General features: G+C 37.4%; 1 protein-coding gene across 1 annotated transcript; it reads left to right on the plus strand.

Annotated features, from left to right (window-relative positions):
- Nucleotides 1-4,534: 4,534 nt before the first annotated feature.
- LOC121424538 lies at nucleotides 4,535-13,855 on the plus strand. The gene is made up of 4 exons (XM_041620256.1): nucleotides 4,535-5,334; nucleotides 10,225-10,449; nucleotides 11,444-11,816; nucleotides 12,569-13,855. Exons 1-4 carry the CDS (start codon nucleotides 4,770-4,772, stop codon nucleotides 12,957-12,959), a joined length of 1,554 nt encoding a protein of 517 aa, XP_041476190.1. The 5' UTR covers nucleotides 4,535-4,769; the 3' UTR covers nucleotides 12,960-13,855.
- The last annotated feature ends 419 nt before the right edge of the window (nucleotides 13,856-14,274 follow it).

Consider the following 14,274-nt stretch of genomic DNA (forward strand, 5'->3'; position numbering starts at 1 on the left):
AGCACGCAGTAGGTGCGTGGTGTTTCTGTATATACCGTCATGGAGTTTTACCTTGAACTCATTCGAATACATTGGGACTTGGTTTTTCTTCGAAGAGGGCAGGCAGGATCACTCTCCCTGGGCATTAAAAACATTCGATCAAGAACAGATAAAAGGCATATAGGACGAGCGCCGAAATATCAGTAACACTGTCTAAGGACGAGGCCCGTATTCTGAAAGTCAAGTTTAATCTAGACCATGTTACAAATGTCACCATTTCGTTTAAGTTGTAAGATTCGTACCATTACTTTTTTTTTCTCTCTCTCTAACGTCAATTATGTAGAAAACATTTTCAGGTATTATTTCCAGGCACTTGTTATGGATTTGAGTGTCAAAATAAGTTGACGTATTTGTTTGTTTGATCATTTATTTCATATTTACATAAAAAACAGGTCATTACAATATAATGTAATGAATGCAATTATATGCAAAAAAATCGATACAAATAACTATACATCTAAATAAATTATTGTCATTACAAAGCCTTTCATTCAAAGAGAAAGGGTAAAACATGCAAAATTTAGTAGTTGAAAATGAAAAATGGGAAACGAAAATAAGGCCAAATGGCCCTATAAAAATAAGTTCCCTTATACGCAGTGCAATTAAGTATCAAATTATAGATAGACAATGAGTTACCGGTAATGAAAAACTTAGAATACAAAAAACTAAAGAAAACACAACAAGCTAAAGAAATATCAGTCTGAGGAACATTGAAAATGGAAGGGGACTCTGGTAATACTATAGTAAATATTAACGAATTAATAGATGAAACTAAAACTATTAAAAAATGATTAGACTATTAATACCTCAGTCACATTCCATGCAGTCCGATTAGGTTTATGATGTACTTGCGATGTGTTCCCCCCGTTTTATACTGGTTGCCGACCGGACACGCGTGATCTTCGTACGATAGCCGGGACTCTTAGGTAGCATGGGGGGGGGGGGGGGGAGGTGATCGTCCAAAGATAACTGGGAGCCGAAAATTTCCGACGTCTTCACCGATCTTTCTAATCGCTCACCCATCCTCGACACATCGTTTTTAGTATCGTCCGATTTCCCGCTGATGTCAAGCCGGTGTCAATCACACTGCCTCATCGATCATACATCGACGCATACCGGTCGGACAATGACTAATGTCCGGACAGACATCGGTCGATAATCGGCAGATGTCTGCTCTCGAGGTCTTGACCTCCGATGCCAGGGACACCGGTCGATTTAATCACGACCGGACATCGGCCGATCGCAAGTACATCGTAAACCTAATCGGACTAGAACGTGACACAGAGGCCCGGGACAGATGTATTAGAAAGCTTTGGAAGATCCGGTGCCCTGCGACGGCAATGTGTACACCACCCTTTTGCTTCACTGGGTCACACCAAGACAACCGATGCCATCCCGACCAAAGCTATAACGGTATATCGAATGGCATATTACAGGTGTTTGGAGTTGGTTTCGTTGATGTCTCTGAGGCGTGACATGGAAATACCCCCATTGACCTTTGAACTATAAAGGTGATTCGATTCAAAGTACTTGTCTTTTGATGATTCGACACGACCTAGGTGTCACGACCTGAGCAACATTCCAGACAACAAAGGCGAACAAACAATGACTTCTTCCTAAACAAACGTCATTTCGGGACCAAGATTAGAGAAACGCACAATGCAATCTTGTCATCATACCTCATTTGTCAGATAATGAATCAAGACGAAAATTGAAGAAAGAATCATATTCCTATAACATAAACAACCTGTCTAAATACTTTGGTATGCTTCATTACAACTTGAAAATTTCGAGAAAAACCAAACGATGCCCCCTTATGCAAACCCATCACTCATCACTCGTCGCAATCGGCCATCAGATGAAAACATTCCAACCTTAAAGAAACATTGAAGACAAATAATATCCTCCAAAAGTATCACGCAATCATAATAAATATGACTGAATTAAAAGAACAAAGAAAATTTCCTGTCAGCACATGTCAGTCAGGTATAGCAAACAATGCGGATGTAATCATGGTATCAAACAGAAGAGGAAAGGGTTTTATCGGCATATATGAACTTCTAGACCACCAGACAGTGAATAGATTGGTCCAAGTCCTGGTTGTTCCTTTTGGGTCATATCATATATTCTCTGGCAACATACTAACTATTCTGATTACATGTATATCTGTCCGAGTTCTTTAAGGTACTTAAACCTATCACATTTCCACCGAGAAGAATGAGAATCAATGCCATTTTGGCCGGTTGTTTCGAAATAAAATCTTAAAGTCCTGATAAAATATTAATTAAAACTTTCCCAATTTACCTCATCCTTAACATTGATGTTCGCCATACTCGTGACTATAGAAGCTTAAAAGTGCCACTGCATATGTTCATATAATCATCTTGTCATGTATACATCTCTCAGGGAAAAGGATATTGGCATATCGAATCTCGTCATGTTTACGTCCTGTGGGAGAGATGATCAACTGACAAGATCTTGGATCTCGTCATGTCTACATCATGTGGGAGAGATGATCAGATGACAAGATCTTGGATCTCGTCATGTCTACATCATGTGGGAGAGATGATCAACTGACAAGATCTTGGATCTCGTCATGTCTACATCATGTGGGAGAGATGATCAGATGACAAGATCTCGGATCTCATCATGTTTACGTCTTGTGGGAGAGATGATCAGATGACAAGATCTTGGATCTCGTCATGTTTACATCCTGTGGGAGAGATGATCAGATGACAAGATCTCGGATCTCATCATGTTTACGTCATGTGGGAGAGATGATCAGATGACAAGATCTCGGATCTCATCATGTTTACGTCTTGTGGGAGAGATGATCAGATGACAAGATCTTGGATCTCGTCATGTTTACATCCTGTGGGAGAGATGATGAAATGACAAGATCTTGGATCTCGTCATGTCTACATCTTGTGGGAGAGATGATTAGATGACAAGATCTTAGAACTCGTCATGTTTACATCCTGTGGGAGAGATGATGAAATGACAAGATCTTGGATCTCGTCATGTCTACAGCTTATAAAGAGATGATCAGATGACAAGATCTTGGATCTCGTCATGTCTACATCCCATGTGAGAGATGATCAGATGACAAGATCTTGGATCTCGTCATGTCTACATCTCATGTGAGAGATGATCAGATGACAAGATCTTGGATCTCGTCATGTCTACATCCCATGTGAGAGATGATCAGATGACAAGATCTTGGATCTCGTCATGTCTACAGCTTATAAAGAGATGATCACATGGCAAGATCTTGGATCTTATATGTCTACATTCTGTGGGAAAGATGATCAGATGACGAGATCTTGGATCTCGTCATGTCTACATTCTGTGTAGTTTTCGAGTGCGCGATGATTCGAAAGACGATTCAAAAGACAAGATTCACGAGTGAAAAGGCCCTAAATACCATTAAAATATATCTTTGACATTAACTGGTGCTTGAATAACATAAATGTATTTGGGATAGAACTTTGCAGCGTAAAATAATATCGGCAGCTTCAATGGGGATATTTAACGCCAGTATACGCCACTATCCTTTAATTGGTGTATGTTGTCCATTTCCCAGAATGGGATATAATTTTATGAACAGCAGACCTGAATGCATAGAATCATAGAATGCATTACCACTCGTTCAGCCCATCGCCAGGTTCGACAATACATGGGGCGTGGTCAAAGGAGGGATGAAATTACAATGTGCCCTATTTATTACCTAGTCAAAATAAAACTTTTATGGTGGAGCTCGAGCTAATGCTAGTTGCGCTTTGTATCCTCTGGCGAAAGCGCTGTACTAATTAAAGCACAGAAATACAATTCGTTGCGCCTAAGTCGTTTTGATGACATTGCCCTCTCGCAATGATGGCGCAAAATACTGACAGAAAAACATATTATTCCGCTTAATGTTCTTTGAAAGAACATAGCTGTACAAGATGCTCTAAAGTTAATTTTGATTAAGATAAATGGCAATAATAAATGACACAGGTCAATATAGTTATAATAGCACGATCTTTCATAGCAGACATTTCTTTTTATCTATAGACACACAGCAAAATTGGTTTGGATATTGACCTTTTCGACTGATAAACATGAATGCATAATCATTCACAATTGATACACGCATGGTAAACTAAATAACGATCATCCATTGCAGGATATTATTTTTTTTCTAGGTTTTAAGTAGTATGAAATCACTTCAGTACAGTCGATCACCATAAGTAGTGATGGTGGCATTTTCCATTCAAGATTAAATGGAATAAATAGGGGAGAAAGAAAGTTTTCCAAACGGAGAAACCCGGTGACTTGTTCACGAATTAGGCATCCGATTGGTCAGAGTATTGGAAAAAAATTATGACGTCACAAACGAGGTCTCACCATGTAATCGTCATTCGATTCTTATTTCATGTCGGCAATCGTGCGACGAAACACAACCTGTAGATGTTGGGCTGACACACTGGAGACTCTACACCTGTTCATGAGCTATTATTCATTCTCCGCTGCACTGGCGGCAACAGCACTGGGTCGACCCAGCTATAAAATGCTTCGATGGGAGGTTTACACCACGACAGTTTGTGATGTCGGACTGCCGGCAAGTGCCTACGCTTCTCCTCTTCATGTTCGCTGTTCCAGCCTGCTCTTGCTAGCTTTATTGATTTCCTTTTGGACATTGTACGCGCTTCGTTGTCTTGTGGACTTTAACCGAGTTCGTATTCATCGAAATGGCTACGTTGTCGAAGTCAGTTTTGCTTTACCTTGCAGTCATCCTAATCGTTGCCGCTTTGGTCAGCGACGTGGAATGCTCGAGGAACTCCCGCCCCTACCACAGGCCACGTGGAAGCAGTCGGCGACTCGGGATTGGACGTGGGCGATCCCAGGACAGCTTGCAGAGAGAACCAAGCTACCACCATGACCCTGCACCAGAGGTCCCATCCGCAACACAGGTCAGGAACGCAGGAAGGTGGTTCCAGAACTTCATCGCCAGCAAGGATCCCAGCAACAACCCTCCCAACCCAAGCCCTGAGCGTTCATCCGACCTTCCCGAACATCGAGAGAAGGTGATCGTACGCCCACCCATCATCAGGAAAGGTTCTATTGTCACGAGCCCAAAGATAACCATGATTTACTTGGAGACCGTACATGCCATGAAGAGGAATACCTCAAGAGATCATCAACCGTCTCGACCTGGTGCACCGGAAGAGGCGGATGAAGAGGTAGTCACCAACGAAGCCACCACACATCCAAGTAGCTCGAGACCAAGTAGGACACCTATTACTGCGGATGAAGGTAGGTCATTTTGGCTCAGTCACTCCCTTGGTCAGTCAGTCAGTCAGGCATTCCATTGATTGCCTTACTTTGCTGGTACAATGATGGTTCCTGAGGACCTGACCATTGATTCGAGGGGGATAAACCAGCAATTCACAAGAATATCGACCATGAGTGTTCTGCTGGTTCATTGTTACGCAATTATTATAATAAGAGCATGTGGTCGATCTTAGTATTTTTTGAGAGGGTGCGATATGCATATTAGTAATAACTATAAGAGAAGGCATACAACATTACTTTTTTTGTTCCATGTCTTGTCCAACTGCATTCTATGCTTCTGAGACTACGTGTAAGTGAAAATACCTCGTAAAATAATCATCTCTACAAAAAAATCCATATTAAAGAACAGAATGCAATAAAATTATGATGAAGTAAATAGACAATAGATTTTGACCACATGTCTATGTATTATGAATTATGTATATACCATGATTATTTAATGTTTGTCTTAAAATTGTAAATGTTTATACAATGTAACTATGCTTTTTTGAAAATAAAGAACCCGGGAAAGAACCCTGTGGAAGGAAAAAAAGTAAATGGACAAAGGAACAGACAATTTTGACAGCAGTTTGTGAATTGTTGTTAAGGGGTTTCCCCTTAACATTTTATCTAAGCTCTTTCATATATCTTCTAGTTCAATATCTATCCTAAATCATAAAATATTAATATCTCCCAAAGTATCTGCTGAAAATGATAAAACTACACTACTGTAATTATTAAAATCTCATATTTTTGTCAAAAGTGTTAAGAAGTCCACGAACTTAATATTTATATACATGTATATGTATGACAAGCGGATATTCTATTATTTCAAAGAATGATAATTTTGATAAGTACTGTTTCTAAAGATTTCGTTACCCACATTCATTTGGGAGTATACATTATTGTATGTCTAGTTGTTCTATTGTGGGTACAAAAAACAACCATTTTACAGCACTTAATGTTATGATCTGTTACGATATGACAAAGTTAATTTTTGTAATTTAAGGACAATTTAAGGTCAATGTACTTCCTGCTTTTTTGTACATTCTTATTGATTGAAGTTATTCTAAATCATTTTTTTTAATTCAACGTAACATCTTTGTTATGTAGAAATGCCATATGACCGTAAGACTAATATTCTGATTATTTTTAAGAAATTGCGGCTATCATAATGATGATAGTTTTTGTTGTCGGAAAAACACTATAATAACTTACGATGACTATATACATTCATTCAGACTCCTATTTGCAAAAGAACGTCTGAATGCATCCCTCCAAAAACAACAACCCTTGATGTATTCAAGAAGGATGGTATATGATATAAGCTCTATGATGTGAGATTGAACTAATTATATTATAGAATCCTTAAGGGCGGAGCTTGATCAAACTTCCCAAATTTTCAATCGAAAATATAGTCAAATGGCCAGAATTTGGTAAAATTTATCTCAGATTATCTTCCCTAAGGCAATTGTAGCGATATTAATAATAAAAAAATCAAGAGAACACACTAATTAATGGTAAAGGTGATGGAATGTTTCTAACAAATTACAAAAATTATTGTAAAAATGATGGGAATTCTAGTAATGTTAATATAGAAACCCTCTAAGATTTGAGAACCGGCAACTTTCTGGTCAAAATGAACTAAATCCTAGTCAACATGACAAGCGTCTCGGTTCATGAAGACTTGTTATCATAACAAATACAGTATTTTATTGACTAGTTTACTGTCAGTCAATCAAATTGATTGATTACAGTAGCTAAAACCTGCAATTGCAAATTTGTTATTATAACATTTTTTTATGAAACACGGCCCACATTATTTGAGTACACTGCAGAAAACCCAGTCAGGTATTGGAACAACACCCGTTTGGCGTTATGCTAACACCAGAAAGGCATTACAGCATTGTGTTAAATCAATATCGGTTTGATTCTAAACTGGTGTTGTTTCAACACTTCTCTGGTGTTTTCCGATACAGATACCGGACTGGTGTCGAATTAACATTGGTGCTTTTGCAGTGTAGAACCTTTATATATCTTCTAGGAGCACGATTCTAGTCACTCGGAACGTAATTTTAGTCAAAATCCCCATGATCACCAGAAATCAACTTTATTCTAGAGTTGCAGATACTTTGTTTTTGCCAGAATCTGGTCACTATACTCTAGCCAGAGTCTTGTGTTTTGTCAATATAACCCAGAGATCTCCTAAAAATATATTTACAGTAATCGTGTCATGTCTTACTAGAATATGTTCAAGTTTTACTAGATCGGTTTTAGTAACTCGAATGCGACTATAATTCTTTTACTGACTTGTAAAGCACATTCGCCCAACTAGGATACATAATTTTTTAAAGTTAGATTACTAAATGTATAATCAAAATAATGCTGGGGTAACATATCTTATTTTAGAAAGAGATTTAATTTATGCCTTATAATTATGAAAGAAATAATTTGTTTATAGTATAATGTGAAATCTATTATTAATTTTGTTTCACTCATATCAAGGTTTGGAAAAACCTGTATAGGTTCTGCAGATCAATATGATTATCACGATTTGACTTGTTAACAATATTCTTTTAATTTACAGATGTGTAGTACATAACAAATTGGAAAATGGAAATTAACTCTGTGTAAAGAGAACAGTCAAAGGATTTTTTTTCTGAGAATGATAATAAATCTATATTCCACATTCTTTCACCGTTTCACGTAGTTAAAGTAACATTTTCTTCACCGTTTAGGTATATTATGTATATTCTGTAACAATGAGCTCTAACTATTTTGTTGAATGGAGAATAGTACTTATTTTGATTTTGAAATCCGATCGCTATTTGCTAACCGAAATACTTTTAGAGACCTGCCTTATGAGGCAATCTTCTTAATTTATTATTTTGTAATCGATTTCATTTTTTTCAATTCAATTCAATTCAATTCAATTCAATGCAATTGAATTCTGTGCAGGTGCCATGGCCGAATGGTCTAAGGCGCCTGGCTATACATTAAAAAGTCCGGGGTTAGATCCCCGGCCGCGCCACCTATGCCCGGGAGCAAGGCATTTAGTCAACAATGCTCTTTTATCCTGCTTTCAAATAAATGGAAATGCTATATGCATTATTGGTAACTTGGTGTGCACTTGTTTGGTAAAAAAAAATCTCATTTCTATTAAACTTTCTCTATGTATTAAGCGCAATATAAGTTTCACATAAAGAAAATTTGGTTGGAAATAAAATCACATTGTATTTTAAAAGATGTAATGCGTATCTTTAAAATTTATATATTCTAATCAGACAATTTGATTCGGTAATATGTGGTATTAAAAAAAAATAAGCGCACACAAAAATAATCTTTACTTGGCATTGCCAAATTACCAGGCTTTTTAGGATTGATCGCAAACCTTTTTACTCTTCGGACCTGTACTAACACAATAATATTGTATACACAAAATGACTCAAACATAACTTGACTTCGTATTAGGAAGTGAAAATATAGCAAAGAAATTTTTGGAAATAACTTGCGATATTGTCTACTTATGTAATAATCTATTTTGCCACATAACTGTATTTCTTTGTGAAACAGCAAATATCATTTGATATTCAAAGCGAATAATATGTATATTTTGTGAGATAAAAAAATCAGATAAAAATCAAGTCAAATGAGATAGTAACTCTAATTGAAAAATAGAAAAATCATGTGGATTAATGTATAAATTGAATAAATATGATCTAACATTATATTATTTCAATATTTCACTGGTATATACCAAGAACTAACTTGATTCATACAAAAAATGGATGATTACGTTCTCCTCATATTATGTCTTTTTTGTGTTTATATCTGACTGTTCTCTCGCTGGCCTCTCCGTCTGACCTTGTATTTGTGTCTCAAGTTCAAAGTTGAAAAAGAAATATTTTTCGGGGAAATATTCTCTGAGAATCTTACCAGGTGGTATGAGTTTCTTCGGCCCAGAAGCAGGCATGTGGAATACATTGATCAAAATGACAGATATGTTCCTCAATAAAATATGGAAACAAACAAAATAAAACGATGAAAAAGAGGTCTCCAAAGGGTTTCGTTTTTCACTTGCTACTTGATAGTTATTTCCTGTCCGGAAATTTCTGACTTCTATACAAGAAATAGAAGATTCACTATCACTCACAGAATTCATATCGATGACAGTTAATTTTGAAAATAGTTAAGTAATCATTTCCCCCATGAAAAGGAACTTACAGTTTAATTTTTCATTTATCAAGTTCCTTTTTTAGTGGTTACTACATTTATTCTGTGTCGCAGTTATAAACTCTGAATGATTTTAAGACATATCTTTGTGAGACAAGGCTTGTATTACAATATAAATAGATATATTTTTAAAAATTACATTACGTTGTTGGAGATGTCACCAGGGGCCGATCTTGTAAAGAGTTGCGATTAATCCGATCAGTCGCAACTATGGAAAGCCAGCAACGTCAACAACATTTAAATATATGTTTGTTCAAAATATTTTATAAAAAAAACGTATATTAATATATGCAGTTTTCTTGAAAATTCAGTATGCTTCTATTTGTTTTCAAATGATATTGAACAAATTTCCAAAAGAGAGAATTATGACATTGATGGATTTTCATATGAACGAGATTGATCGGATCAATCGTAACTCTTTATAAGAAGGGGCACTAGGACTGTTTCATAACAGTTACTAACATGGTAACTTTGCCATTCAATTGCAACTTTCCTGGAGGCCTTGATTCTGATTGGCTGCTTAGCACTGCAATCACGGTAGTTAGTAGTTGCATTGAGGCAACGGGGCCCCAGGATAGAGCTTCGGAGTTTGTTTCGGATAATAAACGAATTTCGTACGACTTTTTTTTCTCTCACTAGTTCGTATCCAGTGTGGTGGACCGAACGAAGCGGGAAAACCCGATGAATGCTACCGATTCGAGCTGCCCGCCGAACTCAACAACAACGCCATTGTTATTCGTGGTGCGATCGTCCTCTTGCCGGCGGGTAACCGCTCCCCGACTTCCCGTAACCATGACAACACCAGTCCGAGAACTGTCCATCACAACGTCACCATCGTGGCCAAATTCCCGACGTCGGGAGAAGGTAAGGAAAATAGCTCAAATTTTAATTTTAAAGCAAAAACAGCTCCTCGGATATTACCCATCATAAGAAACCGCCTTTTTTTTCTTAAAAAACGATTTGCCATGCACTGTTCTGCTTGCGCGACTCCTCGTAAACAGGAAGGGGTGTTGGAGTTTGATCCCACACTCCTTTTTTATAAGTATTATTTTTAGAGAGCCCGAGGTGGGGGTTTAACCCCTACCCCCCCATAGTTCGCCACTGATTGTTCTGACAATTTGAACCAGCATTTGTTAGAAATTTGTGTCATAACAAGCTGCACATAGTTAAACCGCAACTTAAACCAGATTTTTAAATTAAACTATATAGTTAATACGGGCCAGATAGTTAAATACCAAAATAGCTGTAACCATTTGGTCTACTATCAAGTTGGTCTACCCCACACTTGGCCTGATACCAACTTAGTCTAATTTTCATGATGTCCAATTATCCAGTTGGTGTACTTTATACTTAGTCTTCTAATTTTACAAAACGTATATTTCACTTTTGAAATTAGATGGTAAATGAGCTTTAGACCTATGACATTTAAACCAAATTGTTTGAATTAATTTTGTTGAAGATGAGAAGTAGGAAAATACCATGTGATACAAGACAAAGCAAAAAAAAAAGGAAACAAAGCAGTAGGTTAGGGTTTACAGCCGCCGTAGGCTACCCATTTCGTCTAATAATGTCTTGGTCTATAACAAGATGATATTAGTGTATAATTATGGGAACATAATTTAATAAGTAAAAAAGTAATACGAAGACAACCAATTTCCCATCATTTTGACGAACTTGGTAATCGATTAAGTGGGTCTTAGATCTAGTGAAGTGTAGACCAAACGACAATTACACCATATTGATAGCCTACGTGGTATTAGACCATCTGAAAGTAGACCAAATGCTTTTTATAGATTAATTGCAAATGTAAATCAACGAAGTGGGTTTGGACCAATTGGCGGTTTATCCTTTTCTGTAGGTGCTTACAGGGAGAGTATATCAGTTCAGAACATCTCTTATGACGCACCATGGACGTGGAAGAGTGCCTCACTTCCCCAAGGATCCTCACTTGTTTCCAGGGCACTTCAAGAGGACAACACGCTTCTTCTGAAACTCTCTGTGATCAGCAACGACAATGGCAACCCCACCATCAGCAACTTCATCCCCATGGAGTCAAACAAGCTGCCCGTACTGGTGGTCGACGTAGAATTCAACGGGACGAACCCCTCGACCGCCTCCTCGTCGACGACGACGACGGCGACACTGCGAACGACTCAACTCAACGTCGTAGAAAGACAGATCCGGGAACGAAGAGCGGTAGCATGGCGTGGAACTGAAGATTTCATGCCAAAGTAAGTACATTCTAACTGCAGTTTATCGACAGAGATTGTATCAAGTCACAGTATTTCACATCTTCATAATGTTCTTAAATGTTGTACCGAAGTTAGTAGAACTGAACTTGAAAGTTAATTAACAGACATGATCAGACAGAATATATCGTATTTTCATTAGGTACTTTAATAAGATCATGAAGATGGACTTATTGTGTCTTAAAAACAAATTTGGTTCCTGGATATATTAGGGGTCCTGTGCTTAAAGTAGGCACGCATGTCTATGGTAATTACGCCAAACATCATTCAAAATATCATAGAATGATAATGGAGTTGTGTCTCAAAGAAATACTTTCCTGTCATTGCATGAGATTTATTACATTTAAAATGCATCATTTAAAGGTAAGATCCATCTCATATTCTCAGTCACCCACCACATTGCTCTGTTTGTTATTAAATTATTGAAAGTATAATTCCATGCCATCTTTGTATGGTATACTTTGTAAACCGCCATTTGAATGGCATTTTTACTTTAGCCTCCACGTTTAGCCTTAAAAAAATAATATGGTGGCAGCGTTGGGATCCTTGCAATCGACCAGACTGTTTGATCACTCAATGAACGAAGTTTACAAGGGTAAAGAAGGGCAGTTTACGAAAATATACATGTATACTATCCAAAACAGAGCAATAAGTCTATTTTTGAAATCGATTTTCATTTCGTTTAAAAAAAAGTATCACGAACTTCTTTATTTTCCACTTCTGGTTATCCGCAGCAACACATTGACATGTTCTGGGTTTCCAGGTTGTTGCCGTCGGACGCTGGACATTTCTTTCTCGGATCTTGGATGGCACTGGATCATATCCCCTCGGAGACTTACAACAAGTGTTTGCTTCGGGTCATGCCTCACACCAACCAGTTCCATGACCTTCGAAAGCTTCATGGTCAACCTCATGCAAGTTGACGGTCCATCGCCGCAGCATGACCGCAAATGTCGTCCATCGCGCAGCGAGGATTTCGACGCGCTGGTATTTGCCGAAACCGGAGACATCCAAATCATGCGAGTTCCCAATCTCATTGTCCACGAATGCTCGTGCAGTAAGAAAAGAGTACCGAAGATCAAGACGCCACCCGAAGAGGCCACAACCAATAAAACATCCTCTTAAAATAGGAAGCACACGAGGACTCGGTCACTGTATCATTATTATGATAGCAGATCCAGATAAACGGGTATTTTATAATTAATGATCGGATTATGTTAATCACCCACTACACCGACGGCACAAATGCAGAGGCGATTGCAGTTATAGCCCACTTTCCTTATACCTTCTTGATTAAGATAAACATTGCACAATTTGGAAAACAATAATTTTTAAAGGCAAAGTGCGCTCTTTCACTTAAACTTTTTAAGTGGAGCTGCTCGAGGAACTGTTTCCAAACAATCTATTTGCTAATATGCCATTTAATGTGCTAAAATTTATCTTTTATTATTGTAGTTTACTTACCATTGATAAGAATGTGATCGATAATTGTAAAAGAAGCTGTTAATTGTGTTGAAAATAGATTTTATGATTATTTTGTTATTTCTTTGTTACTTAAGTAAACTAGCTAGTGTTGGTGTCGCGGTGACATGAACAAAACCAATATCAGACCGATCAAACTAATAATACACTTTTCTTCAATGACGTACTATCGGTCGGTATGGCATGTTTCGTTCATGTGACTAAAGCCATGGTAGCATAACCTTTTGTGAAGACATCAAATGATTTCAACGTTGCATTTTTCCTGAAAAATCCTTGAACTATGACATACGCCACAAATGCGAACACAAATGAGGAGCGAAACAGATGTAATTAAGTGCAGACACTGAGTCGGCGTGAACTTCAAAAAAGTCACACATGTCGAATATCTTCTCGTCTTCCTGACGCAAATCAAAAGGGGTGTCTTCTGTTTATAAAAGGGTAATGTATATTTAGCTCTAAAATTCTTGATTGCTTCCTAGATTTCTCTGAAAAGTCGAATGTGATAATTTAACTTGAATGTTGCCCGATAACATGAAGAAGGTTGCCCGAAAAAAGGGTGAACTGAAATTTATTAAATGTTGATAGGAATGAATTAAAACATCGATAACAATGGGATTTGTAATAAAAAAAAAGTTTGAAATCATATCTATAATTGATGTAAAATTCAATTTGTTGTCTCTTTTCCAATGGTGTTCAAAACTGTTTGAATAGGATACACTGTTAGAAAAAATAAAAGAAGTTCCTGCAGCAGAGTCTCGAGAACACCTGTAATCTTACCGAATTGCGTAATCTTACAGGAAATTGGTATTTGATGTATGGAATCTTACAAATTTCCTTGAATAAAACACCCTTTTCCCCTTTTTAAACAGACCTGTTCTGTTAAATTGCAGAAAAATTCTTGTTTTATGAATTTACAGAATGATTATTACGCAATTCGGTAAGATTACAGGTGTTCTCG

Source organism: Lytechinus variegatus, chromosome 11, assembly GCF_018143015.1.
Source record: "Lytechinus variegatus isolate NC3 chromosome 11, Lvar_3.0, whole genome shotgun sequence".
Lineage (NCBI taxonomy): Eukaryota > Metazoa > Echinodermata > Echinoidea > Temnopleuroida > Toxopneustidae > Lytechinus > Lytechinus variegatus.

Coding starts and splice junctions, on each gene's coding strand:
- LOC121424538 (XM_041620256.1), top strand. CDS start 4,770: ATGGCTACGTTGTCGAAGTCAGTTTTGCTTTACCTTGCAGTCATCCTA. Junction 5,335..10,224: donor ACCTATTACTGCGGATGAAG/GTAGGTCATTTT, acceptor TTCTCTCACTAG/TTCGTATCCAGTGTGGTGGA. Junction 11,817..12,568: donor ACTGAAGATTTCATGCCAAA/GTAAGTACATTC, acceptor GGTTATCCGCAG/CAACACATTGACATGTTCTG.